The 15,000-nt window shown below is 39.2% G+C and overlaps 1 protein-coding gene across 5 annotated transcripts in view; it reads right to left on the bottom strand.

The window, feature by feature from the left end:
- The window catches only part of gpc5c (glypican 5c), a 366,734-nt gene that overhangs the window by 111,888 nt on the left and 239,846 nt on the right, over window positions 1-15,000 (bottom strand). For all 5 annotated transcript variants that reach the window (XM_061920093.1, XM_061920091.1, XM_061920092.1 and 2 more), the window contains one exon: window positions 6,322-6,442. In XM_061920093.1, coding sequence (XP_061776077.1) covers window positions 6,322-6,442 — 121 coding nt within the window. The remainder of the gene's footprint in view (window positions 1-6,321; window positions 6,443-15,000) is intronic.

Raw genomic sequence — 15,000 nt, 5'->3', positions numbered from 1 at the left:
GTGTTAAAATGGTTTATATCCCAACCATTAGTGTACTCTGTGTCACCCAATATGCCTTGAATCGTGTGCGTGTGTCTGCGGAAGCCACACACAACATGTTGATGGACTGACAAGCAGATCGTACATGCTGCAGAAGGCGACGAAGCCAATGGCTTCATAGCACAGCCTAATAATTATTAATTCGGTGACTGCCGGCAGTCAGTCTAGAGGATGTTTGTGTCTCCTATTGTCTTCTTCGCTTTGTGACACGGGTCCTTAATGGCTCTTTGAATGGTAAAGGATACCGATACCTGAAACATGTATAGCAAATATTTCCGAATGGTTCAACCCCCACCCGCCCGGCTCTAAATAAAATCTATTTTTTCGTCATGTCACCCGCCCGACCCGCGGTTTATCCGCGGATTTCGCGGATGAGACCGCAAACCGCACATCTCTACTATAGACACAACTGACGTATACATTTTTTTATTTTTCTACTTTGATTTCTACAGTTCTACATTCAAAGACTCCAGCTATAGCAGTTGATTTGCTGTCAATCTTCAAACATTTTAAATCTTGATTTACAAAAAGTGCTACTCCTCCTCCCCTTTTTCCAACTCTGTTTGTGGTGAATAATTCCTAACCATCCAATTGCATTTCACAACGCTTGTTGTCATCAAGCCAAGTCTCTGAGACTGCAACAACACTAAATTTTTTGAACTGGCTCAGATATTCTGTAATATTGTCAAAATTCTTATACAAGCTTCGGTTATTAAAATGAATTAAATTACAGTAAATGATTTGTCAACATTCACACATTTAAATTGTTCATCTGTGTAGTACTCACAGTTCCTGGTAATATTATTGTAAAGATTACAGTCGGGATCTATATCACTGCCAAACTCATCTAAATTATTGTTGTAATTGATATTGTCATAAAAGTCTAGTTGAATATGATTATAATTATTATACAGTTCACTACTATGAGTATTATAAGTATTTCTACATTCAAATTCCTTATTACCAATATTGGTAAATAGTTTTTAATTCACTTTCCACTATATTTTAGTTCATTTTCTTTGTACAAATGACACATTTGTATCCATCTCCAATGAAACATTAGCATAGAAACACACACACTTAATATGATAATACAGTTCAGGTCTTAAACTCACTGTGACTCACAAACACAATTTGTTGATGAGGCCGAAAAGTTTTTATACGCCTTGATGTAGCTGCCTGCCTCGGCTACTGATCCAAGCCAAACACGATTGCCGTCCGTCTTTGTGATGCGGAGCTTGGCCGGGTAGAGTAGCGAGGGTTTGAGTACGATCTTTTACAAAGACGCCCTCCGCTGATTAACTACCTCTGGAGAGTAGTCCTCGTACACTCGGAACGTATGCCCGTGAAAATGCAGCGTACCCTTCTTCCTAGCTTCCCGAATCAGCAGGTCTTTGCTCTGGAAGCGGTGAAAAGAAAGCAGGATAGGTTGGGGCTTGTCCCCGTGTCCCGGCTTGGGAGCCAGGCTGCGATGAGCGCGGTCCAGCTCAGGTGAAGAGGCAAGTACTTCCTCACCAAATACTTCCGTCAGCAAAAGGAGATAAGCAGTAGAAAATAGATGGATGGATGGATAAATGTATTCTACATATATTCTACATTTAAGTGCGGTGAAGGAACATATGCATTATACAGTCTGATGGCTGTCGGTATGAAGGACCTCCTGTGTCGTTCCGTGTTATATTTTGGGAGTCTGAGCCTTCCACTGAACGTGCTCATTCTGTCCGCAAGGTCCGAGTGTAGTGGGTGGGAGGTATTGTCCATAATGGCTAGAACATTTGCTAGACTTTTTCTCTGCCAGAGAGTCTAGCTGTGGTTAGAAAAATAGTGACAGAGAATAGAACAAAGATGAACATTTCAACCCTTAACTCAACAATGAGTAGATGAGTGTGATGTGTGTGTATAAGTGTAATTAAATGAACACTGAAATTCAAGTATTTCTTATATATATATATATATATATATATATATATATATATATATATATATATATATATATATATATATATATATATATATATATATATATATATATATATATATATATATATATATATATATATATATATTTATATATATATATGTAGGTGTGGGAAAAATCACAAGACTACTTCATCTCTACAGGACTGTTTCATGAGGGGTTCCCTCAATCATCAGGAGATCCTGATGATTGAGGGAACCCCTCATGAAACAGTTCCCAACTGCGCCCAACTGGGGTTCCCTCATGAAACAGTTCTGTAGAGATGAAGTATTCTTGTGATTTTTCCCACACCTACATATTGCGCTCTATCACGGTATCGAGCACTATTCTCTGGATAATCCAATCAAGACATATATATATACTGTATATACATATATATATATATATTATAAATATATATATATATATATATATATATATATATATATATATATATATATACATATTTAATACATATATACACATTTAATATATATATATATATATATATATATATATATATATATATATATATATATATATTAAATATTTGACTCTTAACCATGCCCCCAACCACGCCCTGTACTCCAACCCCCACCACGCCCACCCATACCCCACCTCCCGAAATCGGAGGTCTCAAGGTTGGCAAGTATGCTTTATTCATACACCATAATAATACCGTATGTTGAAGCACACTCTGTTTGACTATGGTAGCTGTAATGCTCCGACAATCCATCAAGCGGTGCGGCTTCATAGCTTACCAAAGTCGTACCAAAACATTTTGACAGATTTTTGAGCGCCGTGTGTAATGTTCTATATTTTCAATGGAACATTTAAAGTGTTGGTGTTGTTTACTTGAGTCATATTGCAGCCTACACATATCTCCTATGTGTTACTGCCATCTACTGGTCACACTCACCATTACACCATGTACCAAATAAAGTAGCTTCGAGGTCGGTAAGCACAACCAGATTTATTCTGTACATTAGGCACACCGGGTTATTAAGCGCACTGTTGCGGTTTAAGAAAATGAAAGGATTTTAAGTGCACCTTATAGTCCGAAAAATACGATAATAAGGACAAGATGATTCTCCCCTTTCTTTTCATTCCGCCGCAGGTACAAACGCACATGGCCGCCAAAAGGGCCGAAAAGCGTGAATGCTCTTGAAGCATTGCTCATGGCGTTTTATCCACACTGGAAAACTTACTGACATTAATTTTCATTTATCGTTGGTTAATTGACTTTACCTGCAGTGTAAACAGTCAGATGGAAAATATCAGATCTCAAAAATATCTTAGCCACTTATGGCTGCATGTAAACGTAGTCTAAGGCAATACATCACAAGCTAAATAAGCTACTAATGGTGTCACATCAACTGACTACAAGAAAATATTTGCATAATTAAAGCTGAGTTTAGACCTAACTTTTTGGGGGCATAATGAAAGTGCAGCACATGTCAAAGGTTGCAAAGACGATAATAAAAATGCGGTGGTGCACCTGGGGACACTTAAGTATTCTGGAGGTGCCAACGCTGCCACATTATGCAGCTTAACAATCTGATTCTTTGCTCCTATCTGCCATGAACACAAAGCTCCGCCACCTGGTTGAGATTCAAGGTGGTCCCTGTACATGTCAACAACACACGCCCTAAATGTGCGCGGTAACCATGACGACCAAGTACTTGACAGCCACTTTGCGCACTGGGACGTGGGGAACCATCTTGAGATGTCAGTGTCACAACATATGAGATGTTGGAGTTAGACACCTTCTATCAGGTGAAGGAACGAGGGAGAAGGAGAGGGTGATAAGGAGAACTGGAGGAGCACATCAGATCAAAGCAAGCCAGAGAGTTGCGATGCACTGAAGAGGGCCAATAAAACAGAAGATGTCGATACAGAACAGAGAAATTATTCTGCACTATCTTTGGATGTTCAGAGGGGAACCAAATCCTGTCGGTCCATGGCCAGAAATGCCCTCTAGGGACTGTGTGAAATGGCCCTTTTCTTCTGAGTTCTATTCAGGCCTGAAGCCCATCTCCATGACAAACAGTCACTTTGAAGCGGCTGGTGTCATCTGGGCCTTTTCTTTCACTCAACGCTGACCTTTTGATCCCGCCGTCTCATCTTTCTGTCGGCAGTCCTTCCATTTTTTGTCAGTCTCACTTTTATCTTCAGTGCCATTCATTTGCCCCCATATCTGTCTCTCTTGGAAAGAAGGGTTTGGACTATTGAAGTGTTGTTTGCACACAAACACATCAAGGGACAAAGTGAGATTAATGATGCTTGTGGTGATTAACAACCGTCCAAAACAGTTAACCATCTTGGTATACACGTGCAGTCGAGGTCACATGAAAAAAGGTAAAACCTTCTGGAGGAAAGTTCTGTGGTCGGATTAGAAAAAAATTTGCTGATTGGCCACAATACCCAGCAATATGTTTGGATGCCTTTAATCCCAGGAACACCAAACCTACCGTCAATCATGGTGGTGGTAGTATTATGCTTTGGGCCTGTTTTGCTGCCAATAGTTCTGTTGCTTTACAGAGAGTAAATGGGACAGTAAAAAAGGAGGATTACCTCCAAATTCTTTAGGACAACCTAAAATCATCAGCCCGGAGGTTGGGTCTTGGGCGCAGTTGGGTTTTCCAACAGGACAATGACCCCAAACACACATTAAAAGTGGTAAAGGAATGGCAAAATCAGGCTACAATTAAGGTTTTAGAATGGCCTTACCAAAGTCCTCACTTAAACATGTGGACAATGCTGAAAAAAACAAGTCCATGTCAGAAAACCAAAAAAATTCCACCAGGGGGCTTTCCAGAAACTTGTGAATGGCTACCAAAAGCGCCTTATTGCAGTGAAACTTGCCAAGGGACATGTACCCAAATATTAAAGGGGAATATTATCACCACACCTATGTAAGCATCAATATATACCTTGATGTTGCAGAAAAAAGACCACATGTTTTTTAAACCGATATCCGAACTCTAAAAGGGTTAATTTGGCGATTTAAAAGCCTTTCAATTGTTCGCCTGTCGGAGCAATGACCTTTCACCCATGACGTCACAACATGAAGCGACCCGCCATTTTATCAAACACATTACACACACCAAGTCAAATCAGCTCTGTTATTTTCTGTTTTTTCGACTGTTTTCCGGTACCTTGGAGACATCATGCCTCGTCGGTGTGTTGTCGGAGGGTGTAGCAACACGAACATAGACGGATTCAAGTTGCAACAGTGGTCAAAAGATGCGAAAGTCCCTCGTTTGTTCTGCACGCTGTACCGACAACAGCTATGCTACAACAGAGGCACAAAGATGGCAGGAATGTGTGGATATCCTGCGACACTCAAAGCAGATGCATTTCCAACGATAAAGTCAACGAAATCACAAAGGTGAGTTTTGTTGATGTTATTGACTTATGTGGGGTGCTAATCAGACATATTTGTTCACAGCATGACTGCAAACTAATCGATGCTAACATGCTATTTAGGCTAGCTGTATGTACATATTGTATCATTATGCCTCATTTGTAGCTATATTTGCATCCAGCCTTTCCCTCCACCCACATTTAATGCCAAACAAACACATACCAATTGTTAGTTAGAAGGCGATCGTCGGATTCGTCCGCACTTCCTCCTGTGCCGCTGTCTGTCATGATATAGCTCAAAAGCTTCTGTTTCTTCTTTAATTTCGTTTTCGGTACCTGCCTTCACACTCCAACCATCCGTTTCAATACATGCATAATCTGTTGTATCGCTTACGCCGCTAAAATCCGAGTCTGTATCTGAGCTACTATGCTATACATTTCTGCACTATCCGCCATGTTTGTTTCTGGTGGCTTCACGCAGTGACGTCACAGGACAATAGACGGGTGGATATAGCGATGGTGTAAATCAGGCACTTTGATGAAGCCGTTTTTCGGGATATTGCGTGATTGGTAAAATTTTGAGAAAAACTTAGAAAAATAAAATAAGCCACTGGGAAATGATTTTTATTGGTTTTAACCATTCAGATATTATGATAATGTTCCCCCTACATTGCTGTATGTATACTTTTGACCCAGCAGATTTAGACACATTTTCAGTAGAACCATAATATTTTCATAAAATAATGTTCATGAATGTTTTTTGTGACCAACAAGTATGTGCTCTAATCACTCTGTCACAAAAAAATATGAGTTGTAGAAATTATTGGAAACTCAAGAAAGCCATGACATTATGTTCTTTACAAGTGTATGTAAACTTTTGATCAGGACTGTAACTATTTCAACATAGTTCAATGGGAAGCAACAGGAAGTCATCAGCCAATGAGGTGAAGCATCGTTACCTGGTTGAAGGTTTCCAGCCGCTCCTTAACTTCGGCGAGTGCGAGGTTCGGGATGCGAACTTTGACCTCAGGGTTCTGTCTCTGAGCATGCAGACCATTTCCTACCACTCTGCCAGTGTAACTGTGAAGACAAAAGTTTATACATGTGATTTATATACATGTGAACCACCACTTGAAGGGGATCTGCACTAACGTTGCCTCACACTTTTCATGGGTGAACAAACGCAAAACTTCCCCGAACATTCAGGTGAGCAACATCAGACGTGCAGACTGTGGCCACACCTGCAGCACGCCTGTCTCTGACCTGACATCACAATTTCAATGTCTTATAATAATCAATTAGCTGGTGTAACAAATGTCATAGTGGACCCTGTAAGATCTGCTTTCACTCAGTAACGTTAATTAGCTCATAGCTAGAGATCCACATCACTTATTTTTTCCAACCATGGGAAGAAAGACATTTGTGAAGCAATTCGAGAATAGAACTTTCTTAGAAGTCCACTCTCCCAGGTAAATATTATTGTTACATTATATTGTATTGTTTTACACAATTGTTATGTTTGTTTTTCCTTTTAAAAGGAAAGGAAGTTCATCTTGTATTGGAGATTGTTTACAGGGTTCGGTGATATAAGTGCTCAACTTCAGCCAAAACCCCTTTCGGTCTGTAACATTGTCAATTTATGAATGTGCAATCCCCGTTTCCATATGAGTTGGGAAATTGTGTTAGATGTAAATATAAACGGAATACAATGATTTGCAAATCATTGTCAATGCATATTCAGTTGAATATGCTACTAAGACAACATATTTGATGTTCAAACCGATACATTGTTTTTTTTTTTTCAAAGAATCATTAACTTTAGAATTTGATGCCAGCAACACGTGACAAAGAAGTTGGGAAAGGTGGCAATAAATACTGGTAAAGTTGAGAAATGCTCATCAAACACTTATTTGGAACATCCCACAGGTGTGCAGGCCAATTGAGAACAGGTGGGTGCCATGATTGGGTATAAAAATTTAAGCAAGACAATGCCAAGCCACATTCAGCACGTGTTACAACAGCGTGGCTTCATAAAAAAAGAGTGCGGGTACTTTCCTGGCCCGCCTGCAGTCCAGACCTTTCTCCCAAATGTGTGGTGCATTATGAAGCATAAAATACGACAGCAAAGACCCCGGACTGTTGAACGACTGAAGCGCTACATAAAACAAGAACGGGAAAGAATTCCACTTTCAAAGCTTCAACAGTTACTTTCCTCAGTTCCCAAACGTTTATTGAGTGTTGTTAAAAGAGAAGGTGATGTAACACAGTGATGAACATGCCCTTTCCCAACTACTTTGTCACGTGTTGCAGTCATGAAATTCTGAGTTAATTATTATTTGGAAAAAAAAATTAAGTTTATGAGTTTGAACATCAAATATCTTCTCTTTTTAGTTCATTCAATTGAATATGGGTTGAAAAGGATTTGCAAATCATTGTATTTGTTAATATTTACATCTAACTAACACAATTTCCCAACTCATATGGAAACAGGGTTTGTACAACTGTTTATTTACGTAAAACTGTTTGTTTATTTTGTTGACCACTGGCCGAAGAAATAATCAACTAAACTAAGATTTGAATGAATTTCAATGGAAGACGTTGATTTGAGATACAAGCGTTCTGAGTTAGGAGTTCTATCGAAAATAAGCTACTAAATTGAGGTACTACTTTAAAAGGGGGTGAAAATCAAGCAAGTCGTTTCCTAAATCTTCAAAAAATATATAGTACTTGCTCATTGCTAACATTAAAAAGACTGATTTTGAATAAATCACTGCAACAATACCTCAAACAACTCTTTCAATACTCATTTAAAAATGCCCAACAAAACCTATATTCGTGCCTGAAGAGTTAGTTTTCTGTTACCTACAACAGATGTGCTACAATCTGGCATATAAACAGCTGCGTTGGTTGCAGATGTTCATCAATATGCACTGTTCCAAATAAATAAACACATATATAATGCCATAAGCCACTGTGTTAAGTTAACAGGACATGACAAATCATTGTTTTAATTGACCAAATACGAACTCAGCCGCCATAAATACAAACACGTTTTATAGACGACGGAGCCTATGATTGATTTACATTACTTCACAATATTTCCTATGGGAAATTTGTAGAACTTTATCTGTAAATGAAATTATATTACAAAGTTTAGAAGTAATACAATTGTAACTTTTTTGGCAGCAGCATCAGCTCGGCTGCACATGCCCACAAAAACATTATCATACATATGTCATCTAGAAGTAAATTCAATGTGATATCTTGGTGGGAAATGACATCAAAACAATGTTTAAAAAAGCAGAATTGATTGATTGATTGATTGATTGATTGATTGATTGATTGATTGATTGATTGGGAATCAGTGGAAAGACAACCATACATCCTGTATGTATGTGTCACATGCATCCATTACATTTGTCCAGGGGACAGAATTTACTTACGATGTATTAAAATAAAATACAAATATAATAAATATGATAATATGAATATACCTGTACAAGTAATAAAATACAAAATAAGCACAAAAGAAAGCAATATATATTTGAATCAAAGCAATAACAATCACATCATCAAACCCTGGAAAATGTATGAGCTCTTCAAACTTTGACAGACATTTTTGTTTTTATTTAAGATAAGTTAATATCCAGCTGGCTGTCCTGGTTTGTATGTGTGTGCGTGCATATATATATATATATGTATATACATATATATATATATATATGTGTGTGTGTATATGTATATATATGTGTGTATAAATATATATTGGGGCTGCGAATCTTTGGGTGTCCCACGATTCGATTCAATATCGATTCTTGGGGTCGCGATTCGATTATAAATCGATTTTTTCGATTCAACGCAATTCTCGATTCAAAAACGATATTTTTCTGATTCAAAACGATTCTGTATTCATTCACTACATAGGATTTCAGCAGGATCTACCCCAGTCTGCTGACATGCAAGCAGAGTAGTAGATTTAAAAAAAAAAAAGCTTTCATAATTGTAAAGGACAATGTTTTATTAACTGATAGCAATAATGTAAATTTGTTTTAACTATTAAACAAACCAAAAATATGACTTGTTTTATCTTTGTGAAAATATTGGACACAGTGTGTTGTCAAGCTTATGAGATGCGATGCAAGTGTAAGCAACTGTGACACTATTGTTATTTTATTTTTTTTATAAATGTCTAATGATAATGTCAATGAAGGATTTTTAATCACTGCTATGCTGAAATTATAACTAATATTGATACTTTTGTTGATAATATTCATTTTTGTTTCACTACTTTTGGTTTGTTCTGTGTCGTGTTTGTGTCTCCTCTCAATTGCTCTGTTTATTGCAGTTCTGAGTGTTGCTGGGTCAGGTTTGGTTTAGGATTTTGTTTGCATTGTTATGGTATTGCTGTATATTGTTTTGTTCGATTGATTAAAAAAAAAGAATTAAGAACAGAAAAATAGATTTAAAAAAAAAAAAGAAATTCGATTCTGAATCGCACAACGTGATAATCGCGATTCATATTCGAATCGATTTTTTCCCACACCCCTAATATATATATATATATATATATATATATATATATATATATATATATATATATCCATCCATTTTCTACCGCTTATGGCCCCATTCATTCTTTCCTTAACACGGATCAGTCGTCCTGTCCCCTTAGCAGAAAAACAGCTCCAAAGCATGATGTTTCCACTCCCATGCTTCACAGTAGGTATGGTGTTCTTGGGATGAAACTCAGTATTCTTCTTCCTCCAAACACGACGAGTTGAGTTTATACCAAAAAGTTCTGTTTTGGTTTCATCTGACCACATGACATTCTCCCATGTACTCTCTGGCAAACTTCAGACGGGCCTGGACGTTCACTGGTTTAAGCAGGGGGACAAGTCTGGCACTGCAGGATTTGATTCCCTGTCGGCGTAGTGTGTTACTGATGGTATCCTTTGTTACTTTGGTCCCAGCTCTCTGCGGGGCATTCATCAGGTCCCCCCGTGTGGTTCTGGGATTTTTGCTCAGCGTTCTCATGATCATTTTGACCCCACGGGATGAGATCTTGCGTGGAGCCCCAGATCGAGGGAGATTATCAGTGGTCTTGTATATCTTCCATTTTCTGATAATTGCTCCCACAGTTGATTTTTTCACACCAAGCTGCTTGCCTATTGTAGATTCCCTCTTCCCAGTCTGGTGCAGGTCTACAATTATTTTCCTGGTGTCCTTCGACAGCTCTTTGGTCTTGGCCATTGTGGGGTTTGGAATCTGACTTTTTAAGGCTGTGGACAGGTGTCTTTTATACAGATAAGGAGTTCAAACAGGTTCCATTAATACAGGTAACGAGTGGAGGACAGAAGAACTTCTTAAAAAAGAAGTTACATGTCTGTTAGAGCCAGAGATCTTCCTTGTTTGAAGTGACCAAATACTTATTTTCCACCATAATTTACAAATAAATTATTTAAAATTCCTACAATGTGAATTCCTGGATTTTTTTTTCACATTCTGTCTCCCACAGTTGAAGTGTACCTATGATGAAAATTACAGACCTCTGTCATCATTTTAAGTGGGATAACTTGCACAATCGGTGGCTGACTAAATACTTTTTTGCCCCACTGTATATATATATATATATATATATATATATATATATATATATATACGTCCCTGATATGTATATATATATATACATATATATATATATATATATATATATATATATATATATATATATGAAGGCATTTCTCTTCTTTCAAGGAGTTTCATCCACACTAATTGGTACCCTCTAATTGCTTTCTCGTGGATTGTCACCAGGGCTCTAAAGTTGTGACCTTGACGTGCGTAAAATTGCATCTGCAGAAGGATTTAGGAATGGAAGTACACTGTTTGTTTTATCACCACACTGTCATCTAAATCAATCTGAGATCCCTACAATGATATTCATCTCTCATGCATGAGGGATTGAACAGCACTGAGAAGAAGTGACAAGAGCTGGCTTCAAATCAATGCAGGCAACCCACGGCTGATAAAGTGAATATGAATGTCATGAAATGCGTGCGCCTTTTTTTAATGGACGTCTTTATGGGCCCGAGCGTGTGTGGATGTGCATCAACGTGAATATGAGTGCAAGCAATCATAAAAATGCTGAACTTGTCTGGCATGTGATCTAAGAGATGTCTTGATACAACCGCAGCTCTTTGGTCTTTACTGAAACTGCACTTTGAAGACAGCTAATAAAAGGTCTTCCACTTGTTCTACTTTATTTCCTCAATCTCTTTCAATGACATATTTTAATTCAGACTTTTTGAAGCACTGACAACACAGAGGCCTTTATCTCCAAGAGGGATGGGCTTCAATCTGTATCACTATGAGTACTTACACTACAGTATAACCATAAATGATCAGTGAAGCATTTCAAACCAGGCTCCTAATTTGGCTGCTAAAATTTGCAGTAGCATATCACTTGTCCCATTACCAATATTTTGTGTACTTGGATACTTTTCACGAGGCCTGGGTCGGTAACACATTTTACTGCACAATATATTAACTTACAGTGTATTGCCGACAAATGTTAAATGGTAAATGAGTTGTACTTGTTTAGCGCTTTTCTACATTCAAGGTACTCAAAGCGCTTTGACACTACTTCCACATTCACCCATTCACACACACATTCACACACTGATGGAGGGAGCTGCCATGCAAGGTGCTAACCAGCACCCATCAGGAGCAAGGGTGAAGTGTCTTGCTCAGAACACAATGGACGTGACAAAGTTGGTAATAGGGGAGGATTGAACCAGGGACCCTCGGGTTGCGCACGGCCACTCTCCCACTGCGCCACGCCGTCCCTTCACAAACAATAATACTGTCAACATGTGTCATGTTGTCATCACACGCATGATCGAAATAAACTCAAACCGAACCATATTATTTTGAGAGCAAATGAACCACTGACATACCTGCCAACCTTGAGACCTCCGATTTCGTGAGGCGGGGGGTGGGGGATGGGGGGGTCGTGGTCGGGGGTGGGGCAGAGGCGTGGTTGGGGACGTGATTGGGGCGGAGGGCGTGGTTAAGAGGGGCGGCGTATAATTCACCAACTCGAGAATTTCATATGTATTTCATATATATTTCATATATATATATATATATACGTATGAAATACTTGACTTTCAGTGAATTCTAGCTATATATATTTATTTTATTATATATATAAAGAAAATAAATAGTTGAATTCCTGATGGCACCTATTAAATACACAGTAATAAAAACACAGTTGTTCTACTAACTGTACTGTGCTTGCTGGTTACTAAAAAGACAACACTTACCTTTAACTATTTGAGTAACCTTTGTTCTGCCATTTGCGTATTGGCGAGCGATTTCGAATCTGGGAACATCCTTCACGGATTTGTTGCAGACGTCCGCAAATGAGAACGGGATGTTGTTTCCAGCTATCAGCATAGCCATCTTTGTCTAAGCATAAGATACACCATCGGGTCTCCATTTTGCGAGGTGGGCCATAATACTGGGTTGTGAACGATGCTGCGCTGCGGACGATTTGTGCTTCACTGACCGTTCATGGCTGAATATCCGTTCGGCCGCCGTGCTCACTGGAGAAGTCTGTTCTACAAAATTTACAGGCAACATACCCCTTCCCCTTCGAACTTTCCTGGATAAACTGAAATTCTTGTTTCCAATCGTTCTGGAACTTGCAAGCGTATTTCTTCATTTTGCCCGCCGACGCTGTAATATATTGGGTTGAAGTCAATAACCAGTGATGAACTTACGTCTCTTTTCAGAACAACAGACTTTTGCATCTTATCCCCGTAACTGCGTGGGTTCCCTCCGGGTACTCCGGCTTTCTCCCACCTCCAAAGACATGCACCTGGGGATAGGTTGATTGGCAAAACTAAATTGGCCCTAGTGTGTGAATGTGAGTGTGAATGTGGTCTGTCTATCTGTGTTGGCCCTGCGATGAGGTGGCGACTTGTCCGGGGTGTACCCCGCCTTCCGCCCGATTGTAGCTGAGATAAGCTCCAGCGCCCCCCGCAACACTGAAGGGAATAAGTGGTAGGATGGATGGATATTACATGTTGACTATTTCACGTTGACTCGCACATGGGCGACACCAGAAGAGAACCATCAGATCTGAATGCCTCAGAGTCAATTCAAGCTGCAAAGGGCTTGAAGACCTGATGCTCTCGCAATGACTTTCATGTTTTTTTTTTTTTTTTTTTACTGAACTACTACTATGGATGCAGTCAACATAAAGCCAATGACAGCGGGAGCGTGATAAATGAGCACAGTCGCTTATCACTGGCTTTCACATTTTCACACTCAACACATATTAAGTCTGAAAAAAAAAAAAACCCCAAAAAAATAGGTCCTTGGCAAGCTTAGGCTTTTTTAACAGAGACATGGAGTTTGCATTCATTGAGTTCATTTCTGCATGGAAGTAAAGTCAGTGCATGTTGCTATGGCTGTGTTAGCGAGTATTTGACAACACTTTTATCAAACTGACTCACTCCCTTCTGGAGCATATACATTTAGGCCCTTTCTGTTGCGTTTTGGACGCATATTGATGCGCGAAGTGTCACACCAGGATGCTACAGGACTTCGGACCAGGCAGGATAGAAGGTAGGAACTTGTTTAAAGGGGAACATTATCACCAGACCTATGTAAGCCTCAATATATACCTTGATGTTGCAGAAAAAAGACCATATGTTTTTTTAACCGATTTCCGAACTCTAAATGGGTGAATTTTGGCAAATTAAACACCTTTTTGTTTATGCCTCTCTGAGCGACAACGTCAGAACGTGACGTCACATCGGTACTCAACGCCATTCTTCCCTACACATCAGACGCATCGAGTCAAATCAGCTCTGTTATTTTCCGTTTTTTCGACAGCTTTCCGATACCTTGGAGACATCATGCCTCGTCGGTGTGTTGTCGGACGGTGTAACAACAAGATCAGGGACGGATTCAAGTTGATTTACGTAGAATGTGCATCGATTAGCACGGCATGCTAATCGATGCTAACATGCTATTTAAGCTAGCTGTGTGTACATATTGCAGCATTATACCTCATTTCTAGCTATATTTACATCTAGCCTTTCCCTCCATCCACATTTAATGCCAAACAAACACTTAGCAATCGACGAATTTAAGTTGCTCCAGTGTCAAGAGATGCAAAAGTCCCCCGTTTGGTTTTTACCGGCGATGCTAAGACAGAGATGGCACAGAGATGGCAAAAATGTATGGATATCCTGCGACACTCAAAGCAGATGCATTCCCAACGATAAAGTCAACGAAATCACAAAGGTGAGTGTTGTTGATGTTACTTATGACTTATGTGCTAATCAGACATATTTGGTCGCGGCATGACTGCCAGCTAATCGATGCTAACATGCTATTTAGGCTACCTGTATGAACATTTTAAACTATATTTACATCCAGCGTTTCCTTCCACCCACATTTAATGCGAAACAAACACTTACCAATCGATGGATTTATGTTGATCCAGTGTCAATGCGAAAGTCCTGATTGGTTGGTCTGCACATTTTACCGGCGATGCTAACGCAATGATGGCCGAATAGCGTCAATAGCTACTTCAATTTCGTTTTCGCTATCTGCCCCCATACTCC

Source organism: Nerophis ophidion, linkage group LG14 (genome assembly GCF_033978795.1).
Source record: "Nerophis ophidion isolate RoL-2023_Sa linkage group LG14, RoL_Noph_v1.0, whole genome shotgun sequence".
Taxonomy (NCBI): Eukaryota; Metazoa; Chordata; class Actinopteri; order Syngnathiformes; family Syngnathidae; genus Nerophis; species Nerophis ophidion.
Note: the sequence above shows the minus strand (reverse complement) of the source record. Positions and strands in the feature narration are given on the sequence as shown.